Below are 23,030 nucleotides of genomic sequence, written 5' to 3'. Positions count from 1 at the left end.
AAAGGCATAGTCTGTTTTACACAATCCTTATTTCAGATATAAAATTTTGTGATTTTGTTGGACCTGATTTAGCTGAAATTAGCATCTCTGCTTGACTAAAGCAGAGCACTAATTAGGTGACTCTTCTTGTGTCAGATACAATTAGAATCCATATATTAGCACGCACAGAATAAAGGTGTGGTTTCAATGTCACCGCTGAAACAAAAGAGCAAAAGAAGGAAGTGGAAAACAGGATTTCTTGGAACACAGAACCCCCATTAAGGTTGAGAAAGATCATGAAAACATACAATAAAGAAAATTAGACAAAATTATGAGCTCTGTTCCCATGAGAGTTGAATAGTGTTTGTTGGGGAAGTTAGGCTCTGACCACACTAAGATGAGACCAACCGTGGTATTTAAACATGGTTATTCTCTGCAGACTTCTAGCTCAATTTCCTCTAGTAGCGTGGAAAGGTATTTTAGAGACCTTTGCAACAAAAGTATTAGACTAGTCCATAGTCTTATAAATTATTTTAATATGGTTCTTAGCCCCTTCACCCACCCCTTCCCCAAAAAGCCTGTTAGATTCAACAGCTTGGTGATAGCATTAACCAACTGTGAGCTGAAGTGTACTTGCTATAACTATATAAATGCTATGAAAAAAAAATCTGTAATGCCAGATACACAGATAGTCTTAACAGGTGTGAACCATGTGGTTCAGTCATACCAAACTAATCTATGCCTTCGTTACACCCACTGTCCTACTTGAAATACTTATGCTGAGATTTTTGTAATGATGTCACATTTTTTGGTCAAAATGTTGTTTAAATGAAAATTGTCCAGTCATGTTTAATCATGCTGCTGGCAAGAGCAGGGCCGGTGGAAGGATATTTTGCGCCCTAGGCGAAACGTCCACCTTGCACTCCCCCCCCTTTCTGCCCCCCCCCCGACAACCTCCAAAAACTAGTAAACTTAACATTATAAACAGCTTGACAGAACGGATAATGGCTGTTGTAATGTTTCTTTTTGACCTTTAAGGCATTTCAGTTGTTTGCCATTGCCTCTGATGGTGTCCCATTCAAACTCTTACTATTGTGCAAAGCTAAACAATTGAGCCTTGCATTGCATCACCAGCCAGGTTAGGCAGGGTGACAAATCCCTCTTGCCCCAAAGGGCCATTATCTCCTGGTGACTAATTTCTATGCCAAGTCTGTAAAGCAGACTTTTAAGGTAAATACATTATTCCTTCATTACCCATGCACACATCTCACAAAGATTCTCACTCTTGACAAGTTACCAGCCTTCTGTAGATCCCTTCCACGTTCCTCTTTGTGGGCAAGTGCCCTGTAAGACACGTGTGGGGTGCAGTGAGTTTGTCAGGCCTGCGGTGACATCTGTTTGTGAAGATCAGGGGGCCCTTTGCCAAGGGGTGCTGGTGTCATAGTGAGCTTGGGGTGGCTGACAGTATGGGGCAGGTAACACTCACTGGGGTGGGGGGCAGGCGGTGCCGGGATGGGGATGGTACATGTCAGTCTCCAGCACTTGCCTGGGGGCCACTCCTTGTCTCAGGTGCGGCAGCCGCCCGGGAGGATGCGGGCGGGGGGGAGGGCGCCGCCATGGAGGAGAAGCAAGGAACGAGAGCAGCAGGAACCGGGCGCCGCTCGGGAGGAGCTAGGCAGATAGAGCCCAGGGCGCCTACGCTCCCCGCCTGCCCCTGCTGCTGCTGCCCCCCTGGGCTTGGGCCGCCCGGCTCCCCACGAGCAGCGCCTGTTTCCTGCTGCTCTCAGCCAGCAGGTGCGGGGCCCCAAGCGAGCCTGGCCCCTTGCATCTCCTCCGCGGCGGCACCCCCTGCCCATGTCCTCCCGGGCGGCGGCAGCGGCTGGGGAGCCTGAGAGGAGGAGTGGCCCCCAGGCAAGGGGGGGGCGACTCCAAGGTGAAGAGGCTGCTGGCCCTGGCGCAGCCTGAGCGCTGGAGTCTGACAGGTGCCTGCCCCTAAGCAATAGTGTAAAAAAAAATGGGGGGGCACCGCTTTTTGGCACCCCCAAATCTTCGCCCTAGGCGGCCGCCGAATCTTGGCACCCTAGTGGTTACACTGGCCCTGGGCAAGAGGAGTCTGTGTCAGGATTGCGCAAGCACTTCTGGACAAGCCAGCATAGAGATGCAAGTTAATGCGTTGTAGCATTAATTTATTAGTCGCACCATTCATAGCTTCTGTAGGACAAGCTTCTTGTGCACCCCAGAGGCTCACTGCATTCCTCCATTCTATCCCATGCATGCCAACATCCCATCCTCTAGTTGAGGGACTCCCTGCAGCTTTCCCCAATTTCTCCTCTGCCAGGGGTTGTGTGTGCATCCTCTATGGCAGGTGCCACATATCAGAGGCTCTGGGAGCATTCCTTCCTGCCTCCCCCACCCCCTCATTGCCAACAGCACTGGTTGCTCCTAGTCACCACATGCTAGGAGATGTGTATGCCCCCTTTCCTCCTACCAGCATCCCCAATTTTGCCCCCACACCAGGGATTCTGAGCACTCCCTGCCCTTATGCCAGCTGCGGTGTGCACACACCCCATTCCCCCTATCATTATTATTTGTCTAGGAGATAAGTCACTCAGTGTGTCAACATGTTAAACTCTTTAGGCAGAGGGGAGATGGGGCAGTACTGTTATGTTGGAACGCATTAATAGATGCCATCAACCAGTTGCTTGATCTGTAGACAACTGCAGAGTTTCTTATAACTATCCTAAATCGACAGCACTGGATCCTTGGGTCCCTACTTTCCCCCCTTTTGGTTTCTGATTTTCCCCAAAGCTGTAGGATTCCAATCACTGCTGCCTAGACCAATTCCTGGAATTTTGGAATTGAGTAGCTGTGTCATTCAAAAGTTACCACCTTATAGACAGTCAGCCATACACAGAAATGCAAAAATGTCAATTTGACAGCATTTAAGTTCTAAAGAGACAAGCACCACTGTGTTTTATTTGAATGTGTAATAATTAGACTACACATTAATTGTAAGCTTCCACTAAAGCATGTGCATGCTGAAACTAGCAGCACCAGAATGAAGCAGAAAGGCTGCCACATATACACAGCTTCTACTTATGATAGAGGGAGTTAGAATTTTAATCTTCCTCACTTATAAACTGCAGCATCAGGAGAGCACCAAGCAGGTCAGGCAGACATTCTAGCAGGGCCTAGCACTGCCAAATTTCAATATTCTACACTGCAGTGCCCTCTGCTGCATGCATTCCCCACTATGAAAACTTTTTATTTATTTGGACCAACTTCTGTAGATGAGAGAGAGACACAAGCTTTTGAGCCACACAGAGCTCTTCTTCAAATCTTGGAAGGGAACTCCCAGGATCACAGATGTTCGTCCAATGAAAGATATTTCCTTACCCACCTTGTCTATCCAATATCCTGGGATTGCAACAGCCACAACTTGACTGCATACAACTTTTTAATTTGTGATATTGGGCTATACAGCTACTAGACCTGAGATGTAATAGCGGGATTCAGTACACTAGTTTTGCAATGCAATATAATTTTGTTTCTTTTATTTTTTTCAACTATGTCAAAGCCACTAAAGTCAGCAGCAAGTCTGAAGGCTTTAAAAAAAAAAAAAGTCAGATTTGAGTTACCCAAGTGCAAACCGTAGACTTGTTTGTGGTCCCTACAAATATAATCAGAATAGACATATGGTGAATTCACAGCCTAAAATGGAATCCATAATCACCAGTTGCAATCCTTTTAACTTTTCCCTCTTGTAAATGAAACCTTAAACTGAGCTAGTTTTTAAATGTGCTTTTAATCTGATATTTCAATTAAACATTCATGATAGCACTAAATTATTACACGTTCTCATTTTATCATCATACTCTGGTGTAGTTAAGGCAATATATAACATCTTGACAGACCAAATGTGAACAAGCCGCTTTTATAGTAAATTCCAAACTATATTCTGATTGCTACTCTGGAATTCAATTTCAACATGTATATATTATTTATCATGAATGATAAAATGAGAAAGTGCCACAAAGAAAAAAAGTAGCAAATTTTTTGAAGGGGCTGTATATGGGGCATTTCTGCACTCAGTAATAGAATTATCTTTATTGTAAAATAAAAGAATCACTTTACAATAAAAAAGAAAATAGCATAACCAAATATTTTGCACTTTTAATGTCTGTTGCACTTAATATTCAACAATTTTGGAAATTTTGTGGCACAGTTACACTGAAGTCTATAACAATAGTCACGCTCATAGATCATTTATCTCACTCTCTTGTGCCAGACATCAAAGCAGGGCACGGCATGTAGTCGTACATACTTTTGTCCATTAAAAGAACACTCTAGGCATCCATAGACTGTCTCTCTTTTAGACTTTCCCATTCCACAAAGGGCACAAGGACCTTTTGGGATGTTGTTATTAAGTAAATTAACCCGGATATGAGACCCTTCTCTGAGATAGCTTGTAGAGATATCAGTCATGCTTGCAGCTTTTTCATAATAGTCTGTGAAAAGGTCCTCCAAGTAAGCATCTGAATTAGCAATGATATCCATTACCCTTTTATCTGAAAAAGAATGCACACAAAATAGCAATGATTTGTCATCACATTATGAACACACCATGACACATCATACAGTTAATCCACTGACGGAAATAAGTACTGAGTTATGAAGCCATATTGGAGACACCATTTTATGGTTGTAACTAGGTTTTCCATTGAAACCTTAATATTGACACTTTTACTTCAAAGGGTGGCAGAAATTTCTTACAGATATCTTCGCCAGAGGACAATGTTGTTACTGGTGAAATAACAACCCTACATCTCATGAACATTTTGAGCATTTGAAAAGTTGGTGATAATTCACATTTGAAATGTTTCTCTAACTTTTTGTTGGGGGGGGGTAGAGGAAGAAAGGAGGGTAGGAAAAAGAAATGGACATCAAACACTCCAAATATAGTTTAATTCTGGTGTCCTCCAGGAAGGCCAGCACCTAATTAGTTTTGGAAAATTTGGTAGGTATATTTCTGAGCTGTTTATGGAATTCAGGACACTATTTACAATGGTATTTAGACTCACTGATAAACTCTGCAAGAGCAGAGACCTCCCATCAGATCCCAGTAGCCTTTGGATTTTATAAATATTCCAGCACGCAAAAGAAGTGTTTGTGTACATCTGCAGGATTTAGAATCTCCATAGGAATGGGACTGCAATCACTCTATCCTCCCAATAGTGATCAGACAGCACACTCCAACAGAGCAGGGATCATTTTCTTCCACTTTCAACATGAGCATACATGCCTCAGATCTTGAATAATCTAAACACCTTCACAAGACAGGTTCGAGATAACTCTTGTACCTGATACAGGCCAGAAAGGTGAATGCAGATTATATTATAGTACAACAAAAAAGATTATTACCACATTCTCAAATCTAAATTGGTCATCAGTATCTAAAAAGAAGTGAAGTAATTTCCATTATGAATGGGAGCTGCAGGAACTCAGCACCTTTGCAAATCAAGCCATTTTCATTTAGATGTATAAATAAGATTTTAGTAACCTAATTTTAGGCACCTAAGATTGAAAGTATTGGCCTATACGCTTTTAATAAATATATCCAACACGGGACTCTCCATTTTACAACTAATGGAGTTGTTACATCAATAAGCAGCGTATAAGCAATGAAGAAACAGAAAGTTAGAGTACTGAAATCTGAACTTAGTATTTCCAGACTGATGTTTATACTTTTTGAAATATGAGTTTAATGTGCTAATTTCCTAACTTTCATACCATGAGCCTGATCTTCAGCCTCTCTTAAATCCCCTTTGCACCAATGTGGGGCAAACTGGACTAAAAACTGTCTTAAGAGAGCAGGAAAGGACTCCCCTAGAGTAGAGAAATTCTGTGTTGTCATAAGGAGGGCAGGGCCATCCCCTACACCAACTATTCCTGTCTCCCTATGCAGAGGTGATGTTCCAGGCCAAGAATATGAAGCACTCCAAACAACTTGACCAGCAGAGTGATTCTTTGGAGACTTTTATCCACTGGTGCAGGTTAGGGCAGCACTGAGGTTACTCAAACTTGCACTACTGGTTGGTTTGGCCTCCAGCAGCCCCCAGGATCAGGGAGGGGCAGTGGTGCAAGTAGAAATCATTTATTACCGGTACGCTGCACTCATGGGAGGGACACAAAGTGGCGGAGGGGACACGTGACCTCCCCACATGACCCCCCCAAATGACTACTCCCCTCCCCACCCCACCTCCAGCCCGGGGCCCCCGCACTCTCCCCTTCCCCTCCCCATGATCCACATCCATCCCACACTACTGGGGGTGGGGGGAAGCTCTGCCCTCCTCCCGCTGTGCCAGAGGCTTCTGCTGTACAGACCCCAAGCAACAGGACTCAAGAGATGCAGCTGTGTGGAAGGGCTGGGAGCCAGGCTGGGGGCGGTACAGCCACACCGGAGGAGCTGCTGACATGGAGCCACCCAGCAGCCCCATGTTCTGCTCCTTTTGCCACTGCAGTTCCCGGGAGATCAGGGCTCTCCAGAACCACAGCGGCGAAAGCAGCAGAATAATGTGGGGCCGCCGGGCAGCACCACGCCAGCAGCTCCTCCGGTGCGGCTGCTGTACCGCCCGCAGCCCGACCCCCAGCCCTTCTATGCAGCTACCTCTCCTGAGTCCTGCTGCCTGGGGTCTGTACAGCAGCCCCACTGGAGGACAGGGTGGGGGGCGGGGGGGCGGTGCAGCAGCCGTGCCAGAGGAGCTGCCGGCGTGGGGCTGCCTAGAGGCCCCACGTTCTACTCCTTTCCCCGCTGCGGTTCCCAGGAACTGGGCAGCCCCACACCAGCAGCTCCTCCGGCGCGGCTGCTGTACCGCCCCCAGTCCTGTCCGCCGACGGGGCTGCTGTACAGACCCCAGGCAGGAGGACTCAGGAGATGCAGCTGCGTGGAAGGGCTGGGGACGGGCTCCTCCTCTGTCTTTCCAGGATGCCGTTCCAGCTATAAATATCTTACTGGTATGGCATACCAGACCATACCACCGTACTTGCACCACTGGGGAGAGGTAAAAGTGGAGTAAAGTCTCCTACACAAAGGGCACCATTAGAAGCAGATGTTTACTGCACCACCACATTTATCTTTATTTTTGTCTTTGTGTTTTTCCCCATTCTTAGAATAAGAAATACTGAAAATGGGAACAAGAGGCTGCTAGGCAGCTCTCCAACACCACACTCTACAAGCCATTACCCTCTGATCCCACTGAGGGTTACCACAAGAAACTACACCATCTGCTCAAGAAACTCCCTGAAAAAGCACAAGAGCAAATCCACACAGACATACCCCTAGAACCCCGAGCAGGGGTATTCTATCTGCTACCCAAAATCCATAAACCTGGAAATCCTGGACGCCCCATCATCTCAGGCATTGGCACCTTGACAGCAGGATTGTCTGGCTATGTAGACTCCCTCCTGAGGCCCTACGCTACCAGCTCTCCTAGCTATCTTCGACACACCACTGACTTCCTGAGGAAACTACAATCCATCAGTGATCTTCCTGAAAACACCATCCTAGCCACTATGGATGTAGAAGCCCTCTACACCAACATTCCACACAAAGATGGACTACAAGTCGTCAGGAACAGTATCCACGATAATGTCACGACAAACCTGGTGGCTGGACTTTGTCCTCACCCACAACTATTTCACATTTGGGGACAATGTATACCTTCAAATCAGCGGCACTGCTATGGATACCGGCATGGCCCCACAGTATGCCAACATTTTTATGGCTGACTTCGAACAACGCTTCCTCAGCTCTTGTCCCCTAATGCCCCTACTCTACTTGCACTACACTGATGACATCTTCATCATCTGGACCCATGGAAAAGCAGCCCTTGAGGAATTCCACCATGATTTCAACAATTTCCATCCCACCATCAACCTCAGCCTGGACCAGTCCACACAAGAGATCCACTTCCTGGACACTACAGTGCTAATAAGCGATGGTCACATAAACACCACCCTATACTGGAAACCTACTGACTACTATACTTACCTACATGCCTCCAGCTTTCATCCAGACCACACCACTCGATTCATTGTCTACAGCCAAGCTCTTTGATACAACCGCATTTGCTCCAACCCCTCAGACTGAGACAAACACCTACAAAATTTCTATCAAGCATTCTTACAACTACAATACCCACCTGCTGAAGTGAAGAAACAGACTGACAAATCCAGAAGAGTACCCAGAAGTCACCTACTACAGGACAGGCCCAACAAAGGAAATAACAGAATGCCACTAGCCGTCACCTTCAGCCCCCAACTAAAACCTCTCCAGCGCATCATCAAGGATCTACAACCTATCCTGAAGGACAACCCATCACTCTCACAGATCTTGGGAGACAGGCCAGTCCTTGCTTACACACAGCCCCCCAACCTGAAGCAAATACTCACCAGCAACCACACAACAAAAACACTAACCCAGGAACCTATCCTTGCAACAAAGCCTGCTGCCAACTGTGTCCACATATCTATTCAGGGGACACCATCACAGGGCCTAATCACATCAGCCACACTATCAGAGGCTCATTCACCTGCACATCTACCAATGTGATATATGCCATCAAGTGCCAGCAATGCCCCTCTACAATGTACATTGGCCAAACCAGACAGTCTCTACGTAAAAGAATAAATGGACACAAATTAGACGTCAAGAATTATAACATTCAAAAACCAGTCGGAGAACACTTCAGTCTCTCTGGTCACTCGATTACAGACCTAAAAGTGGCAATACTACAACAAAAAAACTTCAAAAACAGACTCCAACAAGAGACTGCTGAATTGAAATTAATTTGCAAACTGGATACAATTAACTTAGGCTTGAATAAAGACTGGGAGTGGATGGGTCATTACACAAAGTAAAACTATTTCCCCATCTTTATTTCCTCCCCCCCAAACTGTTCCTCATATGGTCTTGTCAACTGCTGGAAATGGCCCACCTTGATTATCACTACAAAAGGGTTTTTTTCCTCTCCTGCTGGTAATAGCTCACCTTACCTGATCACTCTCGTTACAGTGTGTATGGTAACACCCATTGTTTCATGTTCTCTGTGTACATAAAATCCCCCTACTTTATTTTCCCCTGCATGCATTCGATGAAGTGAGCTGTAGCTCATGAAAGCTTACGCTCAAATAAATTTGTTAGTCTCTAAGGTGCCAGAAGTACTCCTTTTCTTTTTGCGGATACGGACTAACACGGCTGCTACTCTGAAAACTCCACTTGACTTCAGTGGTTCAGGATCAGGCTCATACTATAGTAAATTTAACTACCAGGGACAGTAAATATCCAGTTTTTAATTGTACTCAACATATAACATTGTTAGAATGTTTTCATGTTATTTGAAGATAAGAAACAAAACCTGTAAGTAGATAAAGGCCAATTCCCTGTCAATTGAAGATTATGCCCTACTGAGCATTTTCTGGTATTTTAAATTAATACATTAATAACATTTACAACCTCAACTTTATCTTATCTTTATGTATTATCCTTTGAGATTGACTATGCAATACTTTCTAAATTGTAAAAATATAGAACAGATTTACATGCTAAAATATTGTAGTTGTACAATTAGTATTTATGATCACCAATATAATTTATTTTAAGAAAACAATTAGAAGTTTTCATGATAAACAAAATAATATATTCACATAAATTAAAAATATAATTATTTAAAGCCAGACTCTTCCATTAATATCTTAAAATCTTTACAATTATTTTGAATAGATCTGATCACGGCCAAAATAGCTATTATCTTGGTGCAAATTTTAAAGTGAAATTCTATTTTGATTAGATGCTTTTGAACTTCTGACCTTGCCTACTAAGTCAAAGAAAAAAATACCATGTACTTAATCCATTTGATTAGTGTATTTGGACATAAATATCAAACATCATACTTTGGTGGAACAGATTCCTCCTTAATTTGTTCAATGAAAATGATCCAGATTGCTCTTTTTCAAATCCTCCTTTTGAAACTGGAGTGACACAGAACTCTGTATTAAAGAAAAAAGTAGAACCTTCGGAATGATGAAATTCAAAAGCTACACAATTTCAAAACACAGCTTAGTACAAAATGTTTTGTTATATAACACGTATTATAAAACTAAGAGAATGCTTAAAATTAAATTCAGCTTTTCTAATAGTCATTCTACTGGGTCTTTAATTCCTAGGAAAGATGGTGTAAAACAACATGCACACAGTGTTAGCACAAAAAATGAGATGAAGCAGAGAAAGAAGATGAGATGAAGTAGTAACTACTTAATTTATTAATTTAGATGGTTTATAGTGACTTTCACAAGAGGCATTTCCTTACGGTTTCCTGGCCAGGTTAAATGTCTAAGGCAGTCAGCATTCCATTAACAGACTGCCTCACGTTTGGAGTAAAAGCAGAGTCACAAACCCATTTGAAACCAAAAATGGAAAATCTGAAATTGTGACTGATTTTCTGTGATTCCCAACCATGTTATTCACCACATAATTAGCTGTAAAACTTTTAAATTAAACAAATAAAATTCTTAATTTTTTAGCCTCTAATATTGTAAAGAAAAGGCTTTGAAGTAAGTATATCATCTTAATAAATTTACAAAGAACGTTAAAGAGATATCCTAACAGCTCTCATTCATCTGTATTGGGGATTACCTCTGCACCTTAATGATAAAAATTTAAATATCAATATTGCTATTTCATTGGTCATCTTAGTAAAAACATCTAACTAGTGCACCTATCCCCAACTGTGCAGTGACAAAGTAAAATGGAAAATAATTCCAAAATTAGGATTTATATGTTCAATTTAATATTAAAATGAATATCAGAGGGATTCTGTACTGCTTGTATTATCGTTTTTCAAAGTTAATTCAATAACTACTGTTTTTTTTAAATGCACATAAGGTTGTCACAGAAATGTAAATGTGTCACTATGCTTCAAAATTCAGAGTGCCCTTGTCATAAAATGTATCTCCAATGTGTTGCAAAGCATGTGGGGCCCCAATCAGAGTCTCTAACAAGTGAGTAGTGTTATTTGCATATATGGAGATAAGAATTACCTCATGGAGTATTATCTATCTTTTTGGTTATATTTTTTAAATACAATCTAAATTATATGTCACTAAAGTTCTGATCCTGCACTTCTGAGGTCAATGGGAGTTTTGCCATTAACTTTAATGAGTGCAGGATCAAGCCCTAAAACTATATTATGGGTTATTATTACCCCCATACTTTGACTGACTGAAGGTTCCCATCTAATTGAAGTCCTGGGCTGGGATAAAGCACACTGGGAAATTAGGAGAATTTATAAACCACATCCTTTCCACAGACAGGGAGAGTATAGGCAGGTCAATCACTTTGTTCTGTGTAACTGTTCGTTTTTTTAAAACTTTGTAAAGATTTGGAGGTGACCGTGTCTGACTAGTCTCTGACTGTGTTTCATTGGTTTGTGGCAAACTGAAATAGAAGTTCCAGGCAGGGAAAATGTTTTTATCAATTTCACAGACATGCCTTTGGGGGGGGGGGGGGCCTGCCATGCCACATTCCTCTTTTATGGAGAAATGGATCAGATGGCCCTAAGATATTCAGTTTCTTACAAACCAGCAAAGGCATACACTGATATGCAGATGCATTTTTTAATGTTTCATTGTTAACAGTGTGATTTTCATTTTTCAAAAACTTACATTTAAATAGTTAATTCTGTGAAAGCATTTCCAGGATAAATCAGACCCTTTAATGCCTTTTATATTTATCCTAGCAAGAATTAATTGTGAATTAAAGCTAAGAATTAAAAGTGGATTAAGGCTCTGATGAGGTCAGACAACTGACATGTATAAAATTAAGTATGAGCATAAATATTTATAGGATTGGGGCTGACACATGTCAAGTCTCAGTTCAAGAACAATGTTTTAAAGAATCAAATTACTATATTAGCAATTATAATAATAACACAAATAAATCACTTACCAAAATTACCATCCAAGTGAATATAAAGTTCAAATACACTAAATGCAATAGTTGTGTGAGCTGGAAAAACAATAGCTTTCTCTCGTCCTTTGTGATTTTGGTCCTCAATAATATGAAACTATGATTTTAAAAAGGAAAAACGTATTGCATTAAGAAAAAAATATTTACAAGAAAATGTTTTGAACAGAAATGAAAATTAAGAGTAATAGCTTTAAAATACAGTATGAAAATTTCAGCAATGGAAAGACTCTTTTGAAGTTGAAGATAAAACTCCACCTCCAAAGAAATTTTCTCAGTTCTAATCAGTATACTAATGTCATCCTTTCTTTTCTGCACTTCAGTAATGTTTGATACAGAGAAACTATCAACTTGCCATGGAAAATTAGGCATTTATATCTGATACATAAAATTAGTGATAAGCATAACTCAAAGGACTTGTAGGATTGTGCAAACCTAATTATCCAAACCTAATGATATGCAAACCTTATTATCCAAACTTTCTGAGATTCCTTCTCTATGCATATCACTGACAATATCATAGCTTTATCCTTCTAGTCACCCAGACTCCCAACAAGCCTTAGCTTTCTGACTTCCTGCAACCAGGTCCAATCATCATATCTCCTACTTTGACAAGTCAGTCACAGTTTCTACTTGAGGTGAAGCTAAGAGTCCAATCCAAAGACCACTGAAGTTAATGGAAAGAGTCCCATAGACTTCACTGGATTTGGGATAAGGATCTGCAGGACTGGCTCCAGGCACCAGCATTCCAAGCAGATGCCTGGGGCAGCAATTTAAAGGGGCGGCAGTCCGTGCGTCGTTAGGGCGACATGGGTTTTTTTTGCCGCCGTGGCAATTCAGCGTCAGTTTGTATCTTCACAGTCCCGCCGCAGCAATTTGGCAGCAGCTCCCTTCTTCAGGTGGCAATTCGGCGCGCTGCTTGGGGCTGCAAAAAGTGTAGAGCTGGCCCTGAGGATCTAAGAGGCCTGCTTCTGTCCTCTCAATAGCAGCTCCTCTTTGGAGGAGTCAGAGTGGGCCTCTCTCCTGTTTGGATGAAACAGCAATGACAGGGCCAATATCTTGTGTTGCCATTCTTCAGTGCATTCTCCAATGGAATTCAAATATTATATGGTCTGGAACTATATGCCACAAAGCATATAAAATCTTAATTCAACAGTATCAGGGCCCAGCAAACAAGATGCAAGAGGTGTTGAACCTTGCAATAATGCCACTGAAGTGAGAGTTGCAGAAGATAGGCATAAAAGAAGGAATATAGGGTGGATAATTATTGGAAGTTCATAGTGATAATAAAAGGGAGTGGTTCCTAAAGTTTTTTAGCAAGAGCTATGTCTTGGCCAATGCCTGGCCACCCCTCCCCTATACATACACACCACATCCCATTCCACCTTTGATTTATCTCAGCTGTTTTCTGTATGTTCACCCTGACCTATGTCTTTCGTTCATTTTGTTTTTCACTTCTCATCTCTTTTCTTCTCTGTGTATTTTTTCTTGTTTTGCTTTCTATTTTTCCATCTTGTTTTTCTTTTCACCCCTCTTCTTTTCCCTGTTCTCCCTTTCAGGAGTCAGGAGGAAATTTTGATCATATTTTTCACATAGGCTATGATTTTCTTTGTATGGGAGTGAAGAAGAGTGCAGCTGGTGCCGACTGAAAGTGAGTAGGTAAGACTAACATCAAAATGTCTTCAAATCAAATTTACAGAAATAACTGTAAATATTGCACTATTCAAACACTATCAAAATCAGCTCTCAAACTTAGTAGTGCTGGCCCTGAGCACTAATCTTCCACCTTTCTGTCTGCCAGATGTTTTCTTATGGAGTTTGCCTTGTAATTTCATTCCAGATTGCACCTTCTCATCTATAGCACTGTAGCTGGTCCATTTTTAAATGAGGAATTAGCAGCTTTTAGAAGCAGTACATTCAGACTCAATTAACCCAACAGCAGGGACTGGGCAGGTAGAGGATATCTGTATTATTATTACTGTTATTATGATGGATGTTTCAGGGACGCAGCTGGCTCCCAGCCTGGTCGCAAGGCAACCCAGCAAGTTCCGATAGGCCCAATGAGCCCCTTCCAAACAGTTGTACTTCCTGATTGAGCAGAGGAGCCAACAGTCTGCTACTTGAACCTTACAGCCACCACACGGTGGCTGCTCAATGCATACCACACCCACAGCCCTCCTTACCCTGCTCTCACTTATGCTTCCAGCTCCAGTCCTTGCTCCAAGCCCTGCCCTGCTTCCCACTCTGTTCTCGCTCCAGCTCCAGCCTATACCTGCTTCATCCCCAATCTCCCTGTTCCATTCTGGTTTCTAACTCCTATTTCCGACTCTTTGCTATGTCCCGGATTACAATTCCAGCTTACCCTTTGTTTTAGGATTCTGACTCCAGTTCTCAGCTTCAGCTTGGCCCCTCAATTCGGACTCTAGCTTTACCCTTGGACTGGTGCTTGACCCCTGGATCTTCACTTATCACCTGAACTGCCACCACAACCACCTGGCAAGGTCTTGTTCCATCCACAAGGTACACTGCCCATGCCCTGGTAGCTTACAGAATGGCTACAAAGCCAGTTCTAAGGAATCTGGGACAAGTATCAGATTTCACTACAACTGACTGGGATTTCAACTAGAACATGACTGTACCTCAGAACCAAGACAAATCACTGCAAACAAGGCCATCTAACCACCCTAATCCTATATAATTATAAATAACACTGTATTAACTTCCATTAGCTATTATTAAACGGTAAATTGCATGACTGGGGGAATTAAATTAGAACTAGCTAATTCCTTCTTTCTCCATTCTTTTTAAGTGATCTGTCCCCTTCTGCCTCGTGCAGAATCTGGCTTGCAACCAAATTTTCTAATTGTAGAATCTGTGCATTTATGTAAAACAACCAATGTAAAATGCTCCCTTATATAAAATATTACAAAAGCTTCATATACATGAATAGTTTTTCATGTGTTAAAAAAAAAATAAGGCCCTGTGTGAGCAAAACAACAGTACTTGTTACCCATAAGACTGGTGATTTTAGAATATGAAAAAGTGTACCAGTGTGACAAGCAAGTTCTCCTAGTAATGTTTTTAATTATAGCTTATTAAAATAAAACATTTCACTATGGAGAGCATCACACACATAGCATAATTATGGTATATGGCCTATTCCAATATTAAATTAATAGAGTGGGGTGAAATCCTGGCCCCAATGAAGTCAGTAGGAGTTTTGCTATTGACATCAGTGGAGCCAAGATTTTACTGGCATAGTTTTCTCTAGATCTGAAAAGTAGAGAGAGGGTCAGAGTCTAATTTAATTTACATCAGTACAATTCCATTGACTTATATTGGTATTGCTCTGGATTTACACCAGTATAAATGCAATTAAAATCTGGTCACAAGTCCCTACAATAAGAATACGAGTCCCTACTATGCATTTTATTATTTAAAGAAGTCTATCAAATATATTTACCCTCATTGTTTCCCCACGCATACCAGCATGCACAGATAACGAGCATTGCCGTGTTGTTCTAATACTTTCCATGACCACACACAGAACCTCTTTCCTACTTTCTCTTGATTGTCGGACTAGGCAGTGATCAAAGTTAATTTTTCTAAAGTTAAAGGAGAAAAAAATCCACAGATAATTAGCAAATTAAACAGCAGCTAATAAAGTTAGACATTTTTAAAATCAGCAGGTTTGCCTAACTTGCATCCAAGAGTTTAAAAGAGTTGACTGAAGAGCTATTGGAAGCATTAAAATTGATTTTCAATTAGTCCTGGAACGTAGGGAAGTTCCAAAGGACTGGAAAAAAGCTAATGTGCCAATATTTTAGAAAGGTAAACAAGAAGACCTGGGTTATTATAGATGGACTGACCTGGGCATTTATAGACCTGTCAGCCTGACAAGGATTCTGGGCACTAAAAAGAACAGCTGATATGGCACTTGATTAATAAAGGATTAATGGAGAGTAATATAACTAGTGCCAATTAACAAGGATTTATGGAAAACACATCTTGTCAAATTAACTGGATATCTTTTTTGAGAGTACAAGTTTGGTTGATAAAGGTAATAGCATTGATGTAATATACTTGGACTTCTGTAAAGCAATTCACTTGGTACCAGAGATGACTTGTGCCTGCTGAGAGTGGGGGGGGGGCACCCACGATTTAAAGGTTCACCCCCCAAACAGCTTGAGTCACGCCCCCGCAGGCTTGCCCCTCCTCTTACCCTCAGCAGCCCCTCCCTGCAGCTCCAAGCTGTTTACCGCTGCCTCTCCTCCCACGGCAGCAGCTCCCAACTTACTGGTTCTAGCAGCTGCTGCACAGGGAGGGGGCCTAACCACACCATGTGACCAAGCAGAGCCACCAAACCCTGGCAAAAATCTGGGGGGGGCACATGACTCAAGCTGCCCACCCCCCACATCACCTCTGCTTGGTACCATGGACATTTTGTTTAGAAAACTAGAAAAAAACAAATTCATAATAACATACATTAAATGGATTAAAACTGGTTAAGTGATAAATCTCAACATGTAATTGTAAACAGGGGATCAAGCAGGTGTGTTTCTAGTGGGGTTCCTGGTCCTATGCTATTTAACATTTTTATCAATGACTTGGAAAAAAAACATAAAATCATTACTGATAAATGTTTGCAGAGGACAGAAGAGATTGGGGGAATGGGATGACTTGCTCACAGACTATAAGTACCTACATGGGGGAAACAGAAATTTGCAAGAGGGCTCTTCAGTCTAACAGACAAAGACATAGCAAGATCCAATGTCTGCAAGCTGAAGAGACACAAATTCAGGCTCAAAATAAAGCACTTAAAAAAAATAACACTGGGGGTAATTAACCATTAGAACAATTTACCAAAGGATATAGTGAATTCTGTATCACTGGAAACTTTGAAATTAAGACTAGATGTTTTTCTAAAAAGATATGCTCTAGTTCAAACAGGAAATAATTCATGCAAGTCTTATGGCCTGCATTATGCAGGAAGTCAATGTACATGATCACCAATGGTTCCTTCTGGTCTTACACATCTATTTAATATATTCATAAGTCATCTGGAAAAGGTGGTGAACAGTGAGGTAGTAAAATTTGCAGATGATAACAAAATTACACAAGACAGTTAAGTGCAAAGCTGACTGCAAAAAATTACAAAGGGATCTCACTGAACTGGGTGACTGAACAACAAAATGGCAGATGAAATTCAGTGTTGATAAGTGCAAAGCAGTGCACATCGGAAAACATAAATTACCTGTTACCACTCAAGAAAGTGATTTTGAGTCATTGTGGGTAGTTCTCTAAACACATCCTTTCAATGTGAAGCAGCAGTCAAAAAAGCTAATAGAATGATAGGAACCACTGGGAAAGGAATAGATAAGAGAGAAAATATCATGATGCTACTATATAAATTCAATGTACATCCACGCCTTCAGTACTACATGCAGTTCTGGTCACCATCAAATAGAATTTGAGAAGGTAGAGAGAAGAGCAACAAAAATGATTAGGGGTATGGAAGAGTTTTCATATCAGGAGAGATTAAAAAGACTGGGACTGTTCAGCTTGGAAAATAGACGACTAAGCGGGGGGATATGATAAAAGTCTATAAAATCATGAACTGTATGGAAAAAGTGAAGAGGGAAATGTTATTTACCCCTTCACATAACACAAGAACAAGGGGTTATCCAATGAAATTAATAGGCAGCAGGTTTAAAACAAACAAAAGGAAGTACTTCTTCACACAACACACAGTAAACCTGTGAAACTCTACGTTGTGAAGGCCAAAAATATAACTGGATTAAAAAAAGAATTAGGTAAATTCATGGAGGACAGGCTCATCTATGGCTATTAACCAAGGTATTCAGGGACACAACCCCATGTTCTGGGAATCCCCAAACCTCTGGCTGCCAGTAGGTGGGACTGGACAATAGGGGATGGATCAGTCGATAATTACCCTGTTCTGTTCATTCCGTCTGAAGCATCTGGCATTGGCCACTGTTGGAAGACAGAATACTGGGCTGGATGGATCATTGATCTGACCAGTATGGCCATTCTTATGTTCTTATTAAATGATCATACAGCAAATCTTATTAGTTGATTTACAGTTCTCAAAGCCTAAACAAAAAAACTAATCACCCAGGATTTCAATGTAATTTCACATACTCTAACCATGGAATCACTTGGGTCAAGTATATAAAAATTATAGTACTAACCTAGTAGTAAGTTCCTTAAGTAATGCTGGTACTTCAACCTCATGTTTGGTCACTATACCAAATGAAGCTTTTACTGCAATAGAATCAGATCCAGCAATATTGACCCCAACATCACTCATCATCTGATTTCCTCGTCTACCATAGAGTGAAACATCTGATTTGTCTTCATAATTCAACAGCTGATAGGATGAAACACCTGAGGAAAAGAGTATACTTGCTGTGTTTTTGGGGGAAAGTCTCATGCCCATATACAGAAAATAAAATCAAAGTCCATTAGGTTATAAACAGAATAATACTGAAATACACCAACATTAAATGGCTGAGAATTGTAGTAGTGATTCAAACCAAGTCTGGCATTGCGCAAAACTGTTACTAATTTTACAGGACCAAACTTAAACTAAAGAACAGGGGTATCACTCTGAAAATATCAAACACAAACTTTATTCTTTTGGGGTGAAATTCTCAGAGCAGCAGAAGGGTCTCAGACAACAATCATACTTATTGCAATTCTTATAAAGTACCCTTTCATCCACAGATATCAAAGCTCCTTACACAGGTGAGTAAGCGTTATCTCCAATTTATTAGTGGAGAAACTGAAGCACAAATAAAGTGACTTGTCCCAGATCACATAGTACATCAATGGCAAATTCAGGAACAGAATTTAAACTCTTAACGCCCAGTGTGATGCCCTATACTAGACCACATTGCCATTCTCATGACATTAAGAGAGGCTGTGGTGGTACATAGGGCCTTTGGTCGGTACAAGGGTAGTTTATGCCCTCTGTGATTTTTTGTTGTTGTTTTAAACACAATCCTCATGGACGAAGAGTCCCATAGAAAAATCATTTTAATAAGTGCCGAGTTTCTAGTTATATTTATAGTGGCAATTTAGCTGAATTAGTTTTTTGTTTCTGTAATACATGTGTGACACACATGACTACTAGTAGCATACCTGGCTTAATATTCTGGCCCCCATTACCTAAAAGAAGTCAGTTAGAAAAGGTTAATACACGTGTCATGTGATAAGAATCAGCACCCACTGATTTCATTGTCTACTTTTATAATTTCTTCTGGAGAAGTAGCAAAATACATAGTAAGTAGTCTGACTTTCTTGAAATTTTGCATGTACGTAGATCTTGATATGAACTAAAGAATCCATTTTTGTTTGAACTCTATTCTAACTTAATAGGCATTTTTAGTTAATACTTCCCTTGTGATTCACAATATATTTCTGTTCTACTTGTGGAAAAAATTAGAAGATACTGGTTGATAATATAGCACGACTGAAGTCTTTTATTAACAAACAAAGGAAGATACAGACTTTTCAAAAAGTGAATTTTAAAGCTATTGAGTGCCACTTCTGTTGTAATTATATTTCTAATAAAGCGTGTCGTACATTTCACTCACAATGCTAAGTAGCTTGTCACATTTTCCAGTATCTTTGTCATCCAAAAAGTAGAAATTCAATTACAAATTAAAGCACATTGTCTTCATGAGATGTAACCCCTATTGAAAGGGCACTGTCAAGGTGTTTTGTTTGTTTGACCTTTTTAAAACTAGATTTTACAAGAAATCTTTTGCAACTTTTACTTACACAAGTAATCTTACTTTCTCATAGGTGCAAGGCTAGAAGGATTTGACGTTATGTGTGTGTCAAGTCTCCGTGTAGTCTTGAAACAGAAATCTTTTTCCTTAGTGGATTTTTCTGCTTTCATGTGCACTCACTGCATTAAAGAGTCATTGGGCCTGAGCGAGAAAGAATGACTCCATAGCCCGGTGGTTAGGGCACCCATCTGGGCCCAGGAGACCCAGGGTCCAGTCACCATGCTCCAGTGACTCTTTAATTATTTATACACAGTGGAACAGCTTCAATTGAAGAGAGTGAGAGAGCCCCATGGTTCAGCGGTTAGAGTGCTCTCCTGACACAAGGGAGAGTCTCTGTTCAAAGTAACAACCGTGTTAGTCTGTATTCGCAAAAAGGAGTACTTGTGGCACCTTAGAGACTAACCAATTTATTTGAGCATAAGCGTGAGCTGTAGCTCACGAAAGCTTACGCTCAAATAAATCGGTTAGTCTCTAAGGTGCCACAAGTACTCCTTCTCTGTTCAAATCCTCTCTCCCCATCAGGCAGCAGGAGGAACTGAATCTGGATCTCCCTTATCCCAAATGAGTGCTTTAACCAGGGGTTAAAGTTATCAGGTGGACACCACCTCTTTCTGTGTGGAGTGAGGTAATTACATAACTCCCCCTTACAAGAAAGGGCTTAGGCGTCTAAGCCACCTGATGCCAGGAGAGAGGGTTCCCCATTGTGGAATGCACATAGAGATAGACACTTTTCTGCAGCCCGGAATTAGAAATCTTCATAACAGCTTAAGTCACACAGCTCTTGTCAGTCTTTCCTACTGGCTAGCTTAGGCAGCTCCCCATCTAGTTGATTGCATTCTTAAAGTGCCTATCTTGCGACATTCATTGTAAAGGAAGCATAGGCACTTAATTCAGGCTATGTGGATCCCAGGTAGTTTGAATGATTTTCTAGCCACCTATAAGCTAGGGACTGTGACATTCAGCATCACAACACTTTTGTGCAACTGGACCTATAATTTAAATTTTGAACCTCCTACTTATGACAGAGTCTCCTTAAGATTTATTGGAATTATACATATCTAGAGGTAGTTACACTACTGAAATATGTGACTAAATTATAAAAACAAATTACTATGGCCCAATTCTTCAATCAGATCTGCATGGGTCCCTGTGCCTGAACAGATCCCCATTTAGCTGGTACAAGGGGTCAGTCACATGAATCAGGATTGGAGCCTGATTTCTATTCAACAGTGACGCTTCATGGAGATGCGTCTTGAAAACAAATATATAGTACAATGGAACTTAAAATAACTGGAAAACAACATAGGCTAACATTTACCAGGAATCTTTTGTGAGAATACTTTTTTAAACACACATGGCTGAACTGTACTTGCTATTTATTAGTACACAAAAATCATCAAGATTTGTCAATAAAATGGATTCCTGAAAATTATTCCAGAATTTTAGCCATTTAGTAAACATATTTGTGCAGTTTTTTAAAATAGAAGTTTGACTATGTTTATAATTTATTTTTTCATTTCTCATTAATTGCATGACTAATGAAGATAATTATCTCTTAACTGTACTAATGCACAATTATATTACATATACTAATTAAAAATATAACACCAGGTCTATGTTTACTGCAAAAACTTAATTTTTTAGGCCTTAAAGAAGAACAAAAAAAACTTACCAGCTGAAATTTCTTTCTCTCCCTGAAGAATGTCTTTTAGGGCAAAAGGTGTCGAAGCAAATTTAGATTTTTTTGAAAGAAAACATTTTCTCTTCTTAATAACAAGACTCAGAGGTTGGTATTTGTCAGCCTCACTGAGGCTAGGAACAGGGACTAATCTCCCACCATCACCAACCTGCTTAACAAAGTTTTTGGTAGCAGCAGCAAACATAGTATGGCATTAATAATAATAATTAAAAAACCTGTATCAACTGCAGCTTCCAAACCTCATACTCATGATAAAATATTTTAGTAATTGAATTCTCACATGGCAAAACTTAGAGTCTAGCTGCTTTGTTTAAAGCCTAGTTACATTTTACTTGGAAAAGAGAATCAGTAGGGTCATCACCACCCAGCTTCTACAGTGTATTGTTTTCCAACTTCCTTCTGTTATGCCATCTAATCCAGTACAATGAATAATAAATTAACTGTGTAAACTGATACAGAGATGATTGCTCAATCTTCAGTAGTATAATGCCATTATTTGAAAATAAGATGATTGCTTTAGAATCAAAAGACTACTAAATTCTGCAGTCATCTTTTTTTGTTGTGATTGCAAAGACAATGATATATTTGCCGTTTAATGTGCCTATTATCCAGCTGGATCCCAAAGTGCTTTACCAACGGGAATTCACCTGAGCAGGCCTGCTGAGCTACACAATTGGGGGCTGGAGGAGATTCCTTTCAGTGGTGGTTGCATAATAACTCTATTAAAGAGCTCAGCCCTGAAGAAATAAACTTCAGATTGTGTGAACCTTTCTAAACGTTTTCCTTAGTTGATGTGTAGATATGACTTTACCCAAAGTTAGGGGATTTACTGTATGTTAGTCTCTCCCCAGGGTGAGGAAAGCAGAGATTTTTCTCAGCGTGGTATGGTCTCACCTCTAAAAGAGTCTACTTTGCTGATGTTTACTGTCTTTTCTGGCTGGTTGGTGCATTTGAGTCAGGAGGGCTTGGTACATGTGTAATATTTTCTGTATCAGAAAGGATATTCTTGTGTTTTATTGCCTCTCCCCACATGATTATGTGTGGATTTTGTTCTGTGAGCTTGGGATGGGGGAAGAGGAATTTAACAGTTTGTTCCTTTATGGATGGTTGTGTGTGTCTGTGGGGCGGGGAAGGAAGATTACTGGGGTGTGTCAGCATTTGGTAGGAGGATGTGACATACCAGGATACGATCCAGGCTAATGAGTAGCTATGTCACCCCTTCCTTGTAACCTGGGGTGCCTTTTACAATGCCTTGTTGCTGTAGCCTTAACCTGGACCGCTCACAAATAGCATGTAAATCTCTCCCAGTTATGTCTGTATGTGTGCTGCTGCAGCCAGCCAACCACACTTTGGCTCTTATCAGCCTTAGTTATGCTGCAGGGTGACTCCCACGTGCCCCCCATCACAGATTTTCCTCCAGAAACATATGTCCTATATTGCACAGCCCCCCCCGCAGACAGTACACATACAACTTGTTACCATAAATGGAGTTACCCAGATATTTCAGCTTGAG

General features: G+C 40.9%; 1 protein-coding gene across 2 annotated transcripts; it reads right to left on the bottom strand.

Annotated features, from left to right (window-relative positions):
* Nucleotides 1–4,207: 4,207 nt before the first annotated feature.
* PJVK (pejvakin) lies at nt 4,208–21,701 on the bottom strand. Of its 2 annotated transcripts, XM_077830274.1 has the most exons (6): nt 21,491–21,701; nt 18,214–18,409; nt 15,465–15,606; nt 11,984–12,101; nt 9,931–10,026; nt 4,208–4,547 (listed from the first exon to the last, which is right to left on the bottom strand). In XM_077830274.1, exons 1-6 carry the CDS (start codon nt 21,699–21,701, stop codon nt 4,246–4,248), a joined length of 1,065 nt encoding a protein of 354 aa, XP_077686400.1. In that variant the 3' UTR covers nt 4,208–4,245. The 2 variants fall into 2 exon arrangements, with proteins under 2 accessions (XP_077686400.1, XP_077686401.1); XM_077830275.1 differs by lacking the exons at nt 18,214–18,409; nt 21,491–21,701 and adding an exon at nt 17,256–17,364.
* Between the last annotated feature and the right edge of the window lie 1,329 nt (nt 21,702–23,030).

This window comes from Eretmochelys imbricata, chromosome 11, assembly GCF_965152235.1.
Source record: "Eretmochelys imbricata isolate rEreImb1 chromosome 11, rEreImb1.hap1, whole genome shotgun sequence".
In the NCBI taxonomy this organism is placed as follows: domain Eukaryota; kingdom Metazoa; phylum Chordata; order Testudines; family Cheloniidae; genus Eretmochelys; species Eretmochelys imbricata.
The sequence above is the reverse complement of the archived record's forward strand: the minus strand, read 5'-3'. Positions and strand labels throughout refer to the sequence as shown.